Source organism: Morus notabilis, unplaced genomic scaffold, assembly GCF_000414095.1.
Source record: "Morus notabilis unplaced genomic scaffold, ASM41409v2 Scaffold211, whole genome shotgun sequence".
NCBI classification, from domain to species: Eukaryota; Viridiplantae; Streptophyta; class Magnoliopsida; order Rosales; family Moraceae; genus Morus; species Morus notabilis.
In genome coordinates, this window is record NW_010360013.1 from 59,419 (window position 1) to 72,648 (window position 13,230).

At 33.7% G+C, this 13,230-nt stretch overlaps 1 protein-coding gene across 2 annotated transcripts; it reads right to left on the reverse strand.

The window, feature by feature from the left end:
* Positions 1-2,176: 2,176 nt before the first annotated feature.
* LOC21388803 (KH domain-containing protein At4g18375) lies at positions 2,177-8,816 on the reverse strand. 2 transcript variants are annotated; one of them, XM_024164001.1, is made up of 8 exons: positions 8,717-8,816; positions 7,789-8,438; positions 6,775-7,269; positions 5,786-6,025; positions 5,417-5,683; positions 3,822-3,877; positions 3,622-3,718; positions 2,177-2,726 (listed from the first exon to the last, which is right to left on the reverse strand). In XM_024164001.1, the coding sequence occupies exons 2-8, from the start codon at positions 8,401-8,403 to the stop codon at positions 2,595-2,597; spliced, it is 1,902 nt and encodes a 633-aa protein (XP_024019769.1). In that variant the 5' UTR covers positions 8,404-8,438; positions 8,717-8,816; the 3' UTR covers positions 2,177-2,594. The 2 variants fall into 2 exon arrangements, with proteins under 2 accessions (XP_024019769.1, XP_010093903.1); XM_010095601.2 differs by having other exon boundaries at positions 8,598-8,816.
* Positions 8,817-13,230: the final 4,414 nt, after the last annotated feature.

Here is a 13,230-nt window from a genome sequence, read left to right on the forward strand (position 1 = left end):
TAAAAAAATAAATCGCTGCTTGAGCATTTGTTAATTGTTACTAATTACCATACTTGGCACAGGCACAAAGCATAAATCTCAACTGGGGCATCTGACCAAAGAACATATGCTGCTGGTAAATTACTTGCATAAAACAGAGAAGAAAATAAACTCCTTTTGCCTGGTTGTTTCCTAATTAAATAAATGTCTAATCCTTTGTGACATAATTGGTCAAAATCCATCCAGCAATCAGTAATACAAATTAGAATATTACTACCATCCATTAGCAAAACATAAAAGAAAAAGTCTTTACTATTTTCTTTTCTTCTTAAAGAACATATATAATTTGAGATAGAAATATCAAACATCAAAAGAGAGAGTTACCGTCTTAATCTCTGTTTTTCAATATATATTCGTAAAATTAACTTTTGTCAACTCATAATAAAATTCATGTACAAGTACAGGTTACACATAAACCAAGTAGAAGATGCTGCTATGTTAGATCATTTCACAGCTCCAACACCCCCCAAAAGAATAAAGAATAATCAACTATTCAACAGAAGCATATAGATCTTAAGGGTTTCTGTTTCAACACATGAAACTCGAATCAAATCATTGAACATACAGTGAATAGCTCGTACGATGTTCAATGCTGCTATAGATACCATGTGCGATTAAATCAACACATAATCCTATTGATCGCTGAACGATACTAACTGGTTGACCTTGCTACTACTGCAAATGGCTGGAATGCATGAAATCATGAAGAGTATACGCACAAGTTACTGGGAGAGGGAGGCTCGAGGAGAATAAAGGGAGGAAAAGAAACCTAACTAGCCAGGATCGAATAGAGGACACGTGGTAGAGAATTTGTATTCAACCAATATTATCTCTTCACTGTAAATAAGAAGCAGAAGAGAACTGAGAGTGAAGATGGTAAAAGAAGAATTATATTTTGGGTCAAGATACGAAGGTGCAAGCTGATTCAGTTGGTAAAGTCTAGCTACCGTATAAAAGCGTACAATTGGATCAAAAACTTCACCGGGATTGAGGAGGGTATCTAAGAAGAATACTAGTGCACAGGATTAAGTAGGGATTGGGTAGGGTATATAACCTATAAACACTTAAAAATTAGAAGTTTCAATGCGGTATATAACCTATAAACACTTAAAAATTAGAAGTTTCAATGCGGTAAGCACATAAGTGCCAGGTAAGCACATAAGCGCCAGGTGCGCGGATTCGTTCTGCCATCAAAATTTCAGGGTAAAAAGGAATTTTACGAGGAAATGACTCGATGGTTTTGAAAAAAACAAAACTGATGTCGTGGTTGTACTATAATAATTAGCTCTAACTATTAATTACACGTGTACTATTAAAGGATGCGATAGAATCACATTAAATATTTTGAATGCACAGATAATATTACTGTGCACCATCTATCGCCACAATTACTCATATCTAATCTAGCTGCAATAGGACTTGAAATCAAATACTGAGCTGTGATTGGGGTGCCTAATTGCTTAAGGGTCAAGATAGACAAAGCATATGATTCTTAGCTGCTGAATTTCATTCATCGGTGCCTATGTGATCAGGAAGTCAGTCTATCAGTAAAAGAGCTCTTCAAATAACTACCAAGGTTAGAGTATTGAGGAGATAAGTTGATGGAGGCACTATACAAATAACTACAAGGTTAGAGTATTGAGGAGATAAGTTGATGGAGGCACTATACAAATAACTACAAGGTTAGATTTTCACAAACGGGGCAATGCTTAATTCTGTTAGAAGAATGTTGTGAGATTTATAGCAATAAATGTTGCAGTTGGAATTCAAAGGTAAAATCAGATAAATATCTGTAGATGTAATTCCATGATTCAATTTTGTAATGATGTTTACTGCATGCAGAATAACATCATTACTCGGAATCAAGATAGAGGATACATAAATTTAGCCAAAAAATGACGGGTTATAGAATAAAGAGGCACGCATGGAGACGAACTACATGTTCCATTATAGGTCATAAAATTGCAAAAGATGATTTTCCCCTCGTTTTGAGCTGCACTGAAATTTTAAGTCAAGGAGATTCGCAAAAGAAGAGATCATAACCAATTGCATAGCACTTATACCATAATAGAGAAGATGCCTCTAGCAAGAAGCCGAAAGCAACACGATGAATGGACAGAGAAGTAGCACACAAATTATAAGATTTGACAAAATTATGGTCAATATTGAACTAATTTCTCCGGCACGAACGTCAAATCAGAGTATGCTAGCGTTGGAAATCTGAAGACCTACACTAGACAAGAAAACGAGCAGAAAAGCAAATATGCAAGGAAAGAAAGAACCCACTAAGTTCCTAAGTTCGATGGTATTGCAGATTAGAATAAGACAAAAGACAGAATCCTATACCCCATAAACATAAAATAGTAGTGAATCCTCCAGCATGATCTTGACGGTTGCCGCTATGGAAGGGTCAGGAGAAGCTCGATAAATATTTCTATAAAAGATTCCCTCTCCCAGAACCAAAACCTAAGGGAGCTATGGAGAGGAAACATGAGAGGGAATTGACCAGAATTTAACTTTTCACCTTCACAACACCAAGAAGCATCCTTAAAACTTTATGTGGCCATCATAAACGCCTGAATCAGGCTCTCTGCTGTACGCTTTTGTTCCGGTGTTCCAGATATATGAGCAATACGGTCTCCCCGAGAAGTTTTAGACTCAGAAATTTCTACCACTGCTCCAGAGATCTGAGATAGGAACAATTATGCATGAGAAATCCCTTTGAATCAAACCATTTGTTACATATTCAGAAAGGACAGAGTTAACTTTCAAATTTTAATCAACACAAAAGGAATTGAAATACATTTCAGATCCAAATGTAAAACCCCTAGAACTCGCTTAAGCTGGGTGAATAAACAAAATTTTCTTCCCTATGTAATAGCAAAACAAACACATGCCTACAATCATTGGAAAACAAAAAAGTGTCACAAGGACCAGAAAAGTAACAGAACGTAGCATACATTGGATAAAGCCTCAGTACAAGTACTTTATATAAGTCAAGCAACTTTACTTCAAAGTTCAAGAAAAATTATGAACTTCTCCCTCCTAAAAGTAGGAATTTCATAAGTTTGTATAGCAAATTTCATATGCAGTGACAGAGCCACGTTATATCCAGTGGAAATTTCAGTTTTTAATTTTTGTCTCTACATTTATAAATGTTTCAATTAAATCCTCATTTTACTCCCTTTAAATTTCCAATTGAAAAAGTGTCCCAAAGAAATTTTATACTTTTCAACTTTTACATTCAAATTTTATAAAATTGTGAATTGAACTATCATTTGCCCCACTGGAATGTTCTAAAGAAATTTATGTATATCCTTATTGTTCCAAACTAAAACCCTAATTATACCACGATATTTCTCAAAAGTTAAATCTAGCCATAACTTTTTGGGACCTTAAAAAGTTCAATTAAACTTTGATATATTTGGGAAAACAAAAAAAAGTGCCACGACTAAAATAAATTCCTGGCTCTCCTAGAATGGGTTCAATAAAGTTCAAAACACGATTTCAGACCACTGATAAAGCATAAACCCACAAACATAGAGAGAAATAGTACAGAATTACATTGAAGGATGGACACACCTTTCGAATGTTAGCTAAATTTGCCCCTCCTTTGCCCATAACTTTACCCACTGCATTAGCAGGGATCAGCATCTCAAGTGAAGAAGAAGGTGCCAACCTGCATGGCAGCATGGTATAAGAAAGCAGTCTCCAATTGATAGTAATAAAGCCAAAGGATATTATAAAACACCAGCCAGATCTTAAAAAGTGATAATACTGACCCTCCATAAAACTTGGATGAATAGGAAGACGTTGAGCCATAGCCATTTTCTCCCAGCTATCCAGAAAAAAATAAATAAATAAATAAAAGTAAATAAAAATGGGAACGAAAAAGGAAGCTTGATACTATCAGTGTCAAGAAGGAAACACACCATAATTGTTAGGGAAAACAAGGCAAATAAATTTCAAGCAGACAGAGGATAAGGCAGTCACATATCAAACATCACGCTGATCAAAATCAAAACCTTAAAGGCAACCGGAAAGAATGACATAAAATCTCTCTTCTCATCTTAAGTCCACAAAAATTCCAAGAAAATCACCATTATCGTGAATAAAAACAAATTTTCAAGTAATACTATTTTTTGATAAAATAAAAAGGGATCTTGGAGTCCGGAATTTTCTCTCTTTCTTTTTTTTTTTTTTTTTGAAACAGAAATTATGGGATCTTATTATTGACAAGAATTATGTAGAAAAGAAAAAGAGGAACAGGTTCCCTCACAAAAGTAGGAAAGTTATAAAAAGGAGCCACAATCCCTGACAAGATCGGAAAACAAAAGGCTACTAAGACCCTTCTCTGGATAGATCAATAAAGCAACACAAAATTAAATCTATCCCATATGAAAACACACTCCTCCTCAAGACTCTCAAAGATTCTACGGTTTCTTTCCATCCAGACTCCCAACAAGATTGCAAAAACAGCAACCTTCCCAACAAAGCTCCTTACAACTCCTAGGAATAACCCATTCAATTCCCAATTCTCTCAGCAAGAGAATTGAGAATTGAGGAGTCCGGATTTTCTTGAATATACAAGGCAACCGACAAATCAGGCCCTCAGTTACTTAAAGGTACAGTACAGAACAAATTTTAATCCACAAAGCAGTCTGTGCTAACCAAAATAATCACTAGCTAAGCATACAAAAGACTGAACAAAACACTACAAAATAAAAATCAATAATCTCTTCGTACCTTAGCACAAAGACAAACAAACACAACTAATAAAGGCTCATCAAGCAAAATTAAAGAGTTATGGACAAAGGTAGAACCAAACAACAAATAAAAAATTTGATGCCTTTGAAAGAAAGTTGCAATAAACCCAACTACCCCTTGTGCAGACACATCGCAGATAATCAAAGCCATGAGTTGAACGCACCACAGCAAAAATCTAGCTCAAGTAAGTTTTCCGCTCACAATTGGGAAAAATCTGTAGATCGTCTCACAAAAGGAATGAAAAAACAATCCTTATCGATCAATCTACTGCTTTCAAATCTATATTAACTGAACAACTTTGGCTAATTTGATTTGATGGATAGGTAAACTGGTGGCTCTTTACATTGTTCAAGCAAGATTGGTCAGGTTAGCCAACTTTTTTGTAGGTTAAAAATCTGCTTATGAGACTTTCTTATTGCCTCTACAATCAGGAAAATTTGGTTAATTTTCTGTTTTATGTCCTCTAGCCTCAATAATAGATCCTATTTAGAATGAGAATTTTGAAGCAACAACAACAATGATGGTGATTATTCTAAATTACAACAAAAGGATAGTAGTGATTTAGTTATGATTTCAAAAAACTGCAAAGCTTGTCCAAATATCTACATACCGACAAAGATCCATATCCATAGAGGCTGCTCGATGAAATCATGCCCAAGCCACTTCCACTTTCAGTCCTCTGATCATAACCTAAAGGAGCCACCTGGGAAACAGAAGGCAATACTGATGGCACTGAAAGACTAGTGCCACCTGAATATAGAGATTCAGTAGCGGCAGTGGGGTTACCCACACCATCTCTATCTCTCAATACATCATCTCGGAGCCTTAAAACAATCTGAATAAGTGCATCGTTTACATTACCAACTTCTCCTGATAACTGGACAAAAAAAAAAAAAGAAGTTAAATTACAAATGCAGTCAATGAGGTGAACAAAACCAAAATAAAAGGAAATGTTATTTTTTTTATTCTAAAAACACACCTCAACAAGTTCATCATTGATATCAGCACATCTAGGCTTATCACCCTTTGAGATACGCACATCAGCTTTTGTTCTCTTACGAATTTCGTTGATAATTGAACCACTTTTTCCAATGATACATCCGATAACTTTAGATGGAACAAGAAGTCGGATAGAAACTGTCTCATCATCTTCGTCATTTATCTTCCCTTGAAGCAATAAAACAGCTTCAACGGCCATAGACTTCAGGTCATCTGCTGACTATGAAACAAAATATATATATATATATATATACACACATTTTTTTGACAAAGAAACAAGGGAAAGATTATTAATGAATGGGAGAAAGATATATATGTATTATCAATGTCTACTATTACACTAAACATGCATGCAATATATTGATGCAGTGTCTCTCAGAATTGTAGTGGATGTACTACTACTAAATCATCTACAATTCAAGAGGTCCAAGTGCTATTTAATTATCGTTTTTCACGTTCTTAATGAAAGCACAGTAAAATATCCATTTGTTCAACAAAACAATTCACAAGATATTATGAATGTCGTTTTGGATCCGCAGATGATTCTCATATTGTCTATCTTCAAAAGACTTATAACCACGTAATTATAAGGCTCCAACTATTATCAAGCTAATTTTTTTTTTTTTTTTAAGAAATTCAAACAAGCAGGAAGAGGTGTGGAAGTGAGGCGGGATGGAAAATAACCACTTGTTTGTTTCATAGGTTTGAACAAAAAGTTATGGTTCAAACCTTTTTTTTTCTACAGTGTTTTCTCTCATAAGATTAAACAAATTTGAATTTATGTTCAAGCCTATGAACCAAATGGAAGCAACTGCACCAAAGTGCAACTTAGGTGAAGAAAGGGAGAGGATTCTATCACAGCCAAGGGCACAGGATCCCCTATCCCAACTTGTGCAGATATCCATTTAATAGGAAAAAAAATAATCTTATATGTGAAATGGACACAGCAGTTCTGAAGGGAGGCAATACCTCAGTTGAAGTTATGGTAATGATGCACTCATCACGACCATCCTTTGTATCGTCAACCTCAACACGAGCACCACTGGCCTGCCTTATACTTTTAATGGTACTCCCACCCTTGCCAATTACACGTCCAATCTTGTCAAAAGGACACAAAACCCTCACAACTAACTCCTCAGACCGAGAGGCGGCACTAAAGCCAGACACTACAGGAAGAGCAGATGAATAAAGAGACCATGTATTTCCAGCATCTGCATAACCCTGAATATCCGGTAAATGCGTAGTGCCTAAAATCGGAGGATAAGACCTAGGGGTGAGAATAGAATCTGTACTTCGATATATCCCACTTGGTGGATAAACTGGAACATCTGATGGGATAATTATGCTTGGCGGGGCTTCTGGCACAGTTGTCTCAAGAGATATCTCTTCCTTTGGAGAGAACTTGTACATAATTGAAGAAATTGCAAATAAGGCTTTTCTCACTCCATCTGATTCACCAGTAATCTGTTCATTAAAAAGCACAAATATAAATTACATTTCACGCACAACATACATTAAGGACTACAAAAAGTGGACATCAAACAAACATCAGTTTTATATTGTTGGTAGTTAAAAAGAAATGTATAGTAAGACTGACAAATATTTCAAGGCATAACCAAATCCTTCTGTTCAACAAATGTAACAATCCACATTATGTACCAATACAAAGTAAATTATCAAAAAATCAAGCTTTCTTCCATTTTGTATCCGAGCCACAATTTCATTTCAAATATGCACTGCTACAGTTTGTCCACATTAATATCCACAAAAAATATCAATATCTGCAACTAAGAACTAAATATCAAACACTAAAAAAGGATCAAAGTACCAAACTTATCCCAGTTTTATTTTTATAAAAAGAATTTTTGACATTTTATAATAGTTCTCCATCAATACCTACATTTTCGTGCTTAATAGGCATCAAAATCCCAAAAGAACTAAGTCAAACACTAAAAAAAAAATTGTTTCACAAAAGGTACTTACTTGAACAAAATTGTCAAACTCCATTGCACATGAATGCGTGGGGTCGCTAGGATCCTTGGAGCTAACTTTAATGCTCGTCCTCATCTTGCTTCTCAATCTCTTAATCGTCGCCCCGGCCTTACCAATCACATTCGCAGACTGGCTCGTCGGAACAAGAATCTGACATTCCTCCGCCTTATCCTTATCCCTATCCCTATCCCTCCGCTTCCTATCCGAATCCCCAACCGTAGCCACCGCATTTGCAATGGCGACATGGACTTTGAGAAGCGCGTCTTGCGCAGCGCAGAGAGGCCTCCGCTCACTGAACTCGTCCTCAATTTCAACCTCGTCCTTCTCCCTAACGTAGCAGTAGATCGTCAAAACCCGGTGGTTCGCACCGGGAAACGGATCGACGACCTTAATCTTTGCCCTAGTCTCTTGCCTAATGGAATTTATCACCTTCCCGCTCTTTCCAATGACACTTCCTATAACTCCGACTGGGCACAGAATCCGATACACAATCAGCTCCTGGCTTTGCCTTTCGTCTCTGCTATCGCTCGTTCGCCGCCTCTGGTTCTTGCCTTCGCCGTCATGGTGGTCTCTCTGCAACCGAAATCGCTTCCCAGTTTCCCCCATTACAGCAAAATTTCGAGCTTTTTTTTCCGCAGTTCCTGATAACGAGAAAGGCTGTTAAAGAACAATCAAAGAGAAACGTGTTGCTTGTAGAAAAAACGATTGAACGTGGAGTTTTCTTTGGAATTGGGGAAAGGATTTTACAGAGACGTGAAATTGAAGAGGCAAAGAAAGTGAAACTCAGTTGGAAGGCAAACCTTTTGGGCGAGTTCCGAGTTTTTTTTTTTCTTTTTGATAATTTGCAAGTTCCGAGTTGTTGTCGATTTAGATTATACAAAAGCCGATAATGAGAATGTAAATATTCAAGAAGACAAACCTCTTACTCGCAGAAACCCTAGAGAGAGAAAGAAAGAGAGAGAGAGGTTATGGAAACGAAAAGAGAGCAAGAGCGCCTTTGGATTATGCAGTAGGGTTAGAAATCGATGTAACGCAGCAGTCGGTAGTGCTACTAGATTCTTACCCGTGGAAATTCTTTTTTTTTTAATTTATTTTTTGTATGTTAAACCATATTACCTTATCCGGAGAGTGGAAAATGAATAATGAAAAAGAAGTAATAAAAATAATGATCTAACTATGCAGCGAAAATAAAAATAGCCAAAGATTTTTATAAAGCTGTTGCAACCCATCCACTTACTTCATTTTTTTTATTTTATTTCATTTTTATTTTTTGTAAATTTCTTTTATTTTTTTATTTTTTGTGTGTATTTTAAAAATGTATTGTTCCTCATTTTATTCTTATGAGAGTAATTTTCTTCACATGTGCTTCTATTTTATTTTTTATTGGTTAAAATAATTTTCTTTAAATGTGTCCTTACTTAAATTTTTAGTCAATCGTTATTTTTTATATATTCATTTCTAAGATAAATTTAAAAATTCTTAAATAGTTGTATAAATGAGTTTTGTATTATTTAATAAATAATAAACTTTTCAGGTGTCTCTTACATAACAATCTACACTTTTAAAATTAGTAAAAATAAATACAAATTATCTTTTCATTTGCCCTTTTATTCCTCCACTTTTATTAGTATTGTTGTACGGAGAGAGGATGTTTGGTAGAGGAATTCGTTTCCTGATTCGAATCATGATTCTTGATTTGTTATAGTATTTTCTCTCATAAAAAATACACGTAAATCGAAAATGGTTCGAATCACATGGTTTGAATCTTGCAACCAAACGTCCTCTCAATAAAAGGCTTAAAAGTCACTGAGAAGCTCATTAAAGCCTAAAGATAGCTCAGCCCTAATGTCACGTCATCAACTCAACAGCCAAGTGTCGAGACTTCGAGATACATTTACGAGTACGAGACTTCAATATCATTTACGAAGTTGAGATTACAAAAAAGAAAGAATATGCCGGGATTATTCTAAAAGTAATTATTTGTATTTTAAATATATAAATTTTAAATAAGAAAATAACTATTATTGTTGTTATCACGATCTTTTGAGAAATATCCCAAAAGATGAGGGATTATCTTTATGGAAACATCCAGAGGCGGTATTTGCAGTATAAATGGGGGCTTATGAGTCCGAAAAGTCTCTTAATTTCATTCGGAGAATTAATGTTTGTAATTTTTTTTAATATAGTGAATTTTTCTCCTCCTATTTATGGTGTGGATGTCACTATAATTCTATGTGTCATTGTTTATGTTGCTTTGATTTGTTCTTATAGCATTTATTTAGCCATAAATCGCATTAATTAGCTAAGAGGAATCGTAAATTTCTTGTTAACGAAGTCAACAAGTATTAATATTATTATTATTTGAGAAAAAAAAAAAAGACAAAAACCTCTTGAAATAGACACTCTTTGATATTGGGTTAAAATAGATCCATTAATTTCATGTACATTGCAGAGCGAGGCAAAACGATTTTGTATCGGTGACTTGATAAAGGAGGCATGGAAAAACAATGGTCACGTATCAACAGAAGAACTCAGACAAATAGATGTTTGTGAGCGTGAAGAATATAAAAAATTTACAGAATAATAATTGGGTTAAGTTTGTAAGTCAAAACAGAATATATTATCAAAAAAATTAACCGAAAATCATTAAAATATCACATGACTAAAATATCAAATAGGGATATCTCCAACATTACATGTGCCTTATTATTCAGAAGTAGGCATTTCTGTAATATTAGACATAAGTGAGTATTGTTTAGATGTAAGGCTATGAAAGTAAGTATTTTGTGTAATTAGTCAAAATTTTAAAAGGTAATCTATAAAACTACCACCGATAAGTTACTAGATGCCGCTAGAAGGCAATCTCTGGTCACAGACACTCATAAATGCGAAAGAGATTAGAGCTGTTAAATATAAAACTACATAGAGGACAATACTCATGGGAGATGAGGTGCGTCATATTGAAGAAAGCGGAAGTACTGATTTTTTATCTTAAAAGTGGAAATTTTAAAGCGTTGTGGACATTGTCATAAATTTCACCGAAATTTCAGAAATTTCAGTCGTACTTAAGGTCCGTTTAGTTTGTTAATTTGAGTTGATATGTAACTTTATGTGAGAGCTTTTTATTATAGCAAAAAAGTTAGATGCGACTGTTTCTGAAAGCTTTTTACTGTAACAAAACTCAAATTCTAAACTCGAATCGGCGAAATGAACGAGGCCTTAATATTTTGAAGATCTCGAAATTTTTTCACCACAAAACTTGGGATAATATAGGGAAAATATCGGCGAATATCGGTCAAGATATCAATATCAGTATGCATATAGTGTAATTTGGGTAAAATTTTGAGAGATTTTCTATAAGTTTCGGAAATAGGAATATGAGCTGTTTAAAAAAAAAATTTAACTTTTCTTATCATATCAATCAATAAATCTTTGCGTCACATGTTTATAACTACTAGGGGCGCGTGCATTTCTTGCCTTTTTTAAATATGAAAATCTTACCTTTCTTATAAAATTTAATTGTATTTATTTATTATTCTCCTAAAGTTGAGTTTAGAAAAAAAAAATAGCAGAGAACTTATTTATAATTATAAAGGAAAAAGTTAGGCAATAAATTATTTATGAGACACATATAAAAAATTTTGAGTTAAATTCATAAATAGTCCCTGGACTTTTTTCTCTTTCTATAATTAGTTCATGTAGTCAATTTTTTTTATGAACAGTCTCTGAACTCTAAAAGTATTTCATAAATAGTTCATCTGTTAAATTTTGGATGGAAACCTTTAACTTTGTCTCATAAAAGGTCCCTAAATTATTTTCTCTCTTTAAAAATAATTTTTATGTTAAAGAGAAACAATAACTATAATAAAAATCAAAATTACAAATCTTTCTCAAACTTCAAAACCCACTAACCCAATATATATATATATATATATTCCATAAGATATAGAAAAATAAAATAAAAAATCTAGATTTTTCAAATTCCCTCCCCCTCAAGATTTTTGTTGTCAGATCTGCCAACTGTCTCCTAACCTCGTGCTCGTCAGCCCCTCCCCTGCCATATGCTCGTCACCTCTATTGTTTCTCTTCCCTACCCTTGTCGCACACATGCGATCCATCGCCGCCGCTCCTTCCTTCTCCAGCCTCATTCGACTCTGGCGAGGCTTTTGGATTCGAACTCAAGAGGGTTACACATTTTGGAATGACACTTTTCGGCTTTATTGACGGCGGTTTGACCGGTGCTCAAGGCTTGAATGTTTGCTGCAGATATAGGCTTACCTTTTTTGCTCTTTAAATATTTTGTGTGTTTTTACACTAAGGAGAAATTTATGTGTTGTTGATCTTTTAAATTTAATTTCTTTATATTCATATTTTTAGTGGAGAATTTTAGATTTAATTTCTTTAGATTCATATTTTTGGTAGAGAAGATGACAACCTGTGTTGTTGTTATTTAGAGATTTTTATTTATTTTTATTTTTTATTGTTTTAGTTCTTTTTCTAATTTTATAAATTTTAAGATAATATGTTTTTTTTTTTTAAGTTTTGGGATTAAAATGACTACAAGGAAAATAATTTCGGATGAGGAGGAAAAAAAATGAAGGGCCAAATAATGTAAATAGAAAAGAAGGAGGGTAAAAAACTAAAGAATAAAATGAAAAGCAAGGAAATAAAGGGGGGAGGGAGGAAATTCGTTGAAAACGAATTGTTTTTTATATATACATTGATAATTATTAATTGCGTACATACAAAGAAAAATATATTTGAGATGATTTCATTAGGAAAAAAAATTAGACGAGGACATATATGAGAATGAATCATTTTAACATGATAATTAGGGAAAAATTATTTATGAGGATCATATTGAAAAAATAAGAAGAAAATAAAATGTAGTTGGAGAAAATGATAAGAATGAAAAAAGGGAGAAAGTAACAAAAACAATCTCTTGAGCAAAGTCAAATTAAACACAGTAAAAATAATTTAACAAAGTGGACATTAAAATGCACAAGATATTAGAGAGGTGAAAGCAACAAAAAAAGATGACGTTTGTTTTTTATATTTGGTAATGATTTAAATTATGATTCATGGTTCTCTATAGTATTTTCTCTCATAAAAAATACACATAAAATAAAAATAATTTTAAATTATGATTCTAAATACATAAATCAAACGTCATCGTAGTATAAAAATGAGGAGAAAAAATATGAAAAACCAAAAGATGTAAATAGAAAAGAAGCGGGGACAAAAAACTAAAACAAAAGGCTAAAAGGTATTAAAAAACGGAAAGAGGATATCCGTATAAAAATGGATTATTTTTCTTAAAAAAATGATTTTTTAATATATATGTTGAAGATATTTATTAGGTACGGTCACGGAGCAATCAATTTGAGCTGGTTTCATTAAAAAATGTTTAAATAAAGACATATATGTGAAAAA

Excerpts from the sequence above, each read along its gene's own strand:
- LOC21388803 (XM_024164001.1), bottom strand. The coding sequence starts at position 8,403 with ATGGGGGAAACTGGGAAGCGATTTCGGTTGCAGAGAGACCACCATGAC. Across the intron at positions 5,684-5,785 it reads TCAATGATGAACTTGTTGAG|TTATCAGGAGAAGTTGGTAA; the intron begins GTGTGTTTTTAG and ends TTTTTTGTCCAG. Across the intron at positions 3,719-3,821 it reads TCATCCAAGTTTTATGGAGG|GTTGGCACCTTCTTCTTCAC; the intron begins GTCAGTATTATC and ends GCTGCCATGCAG.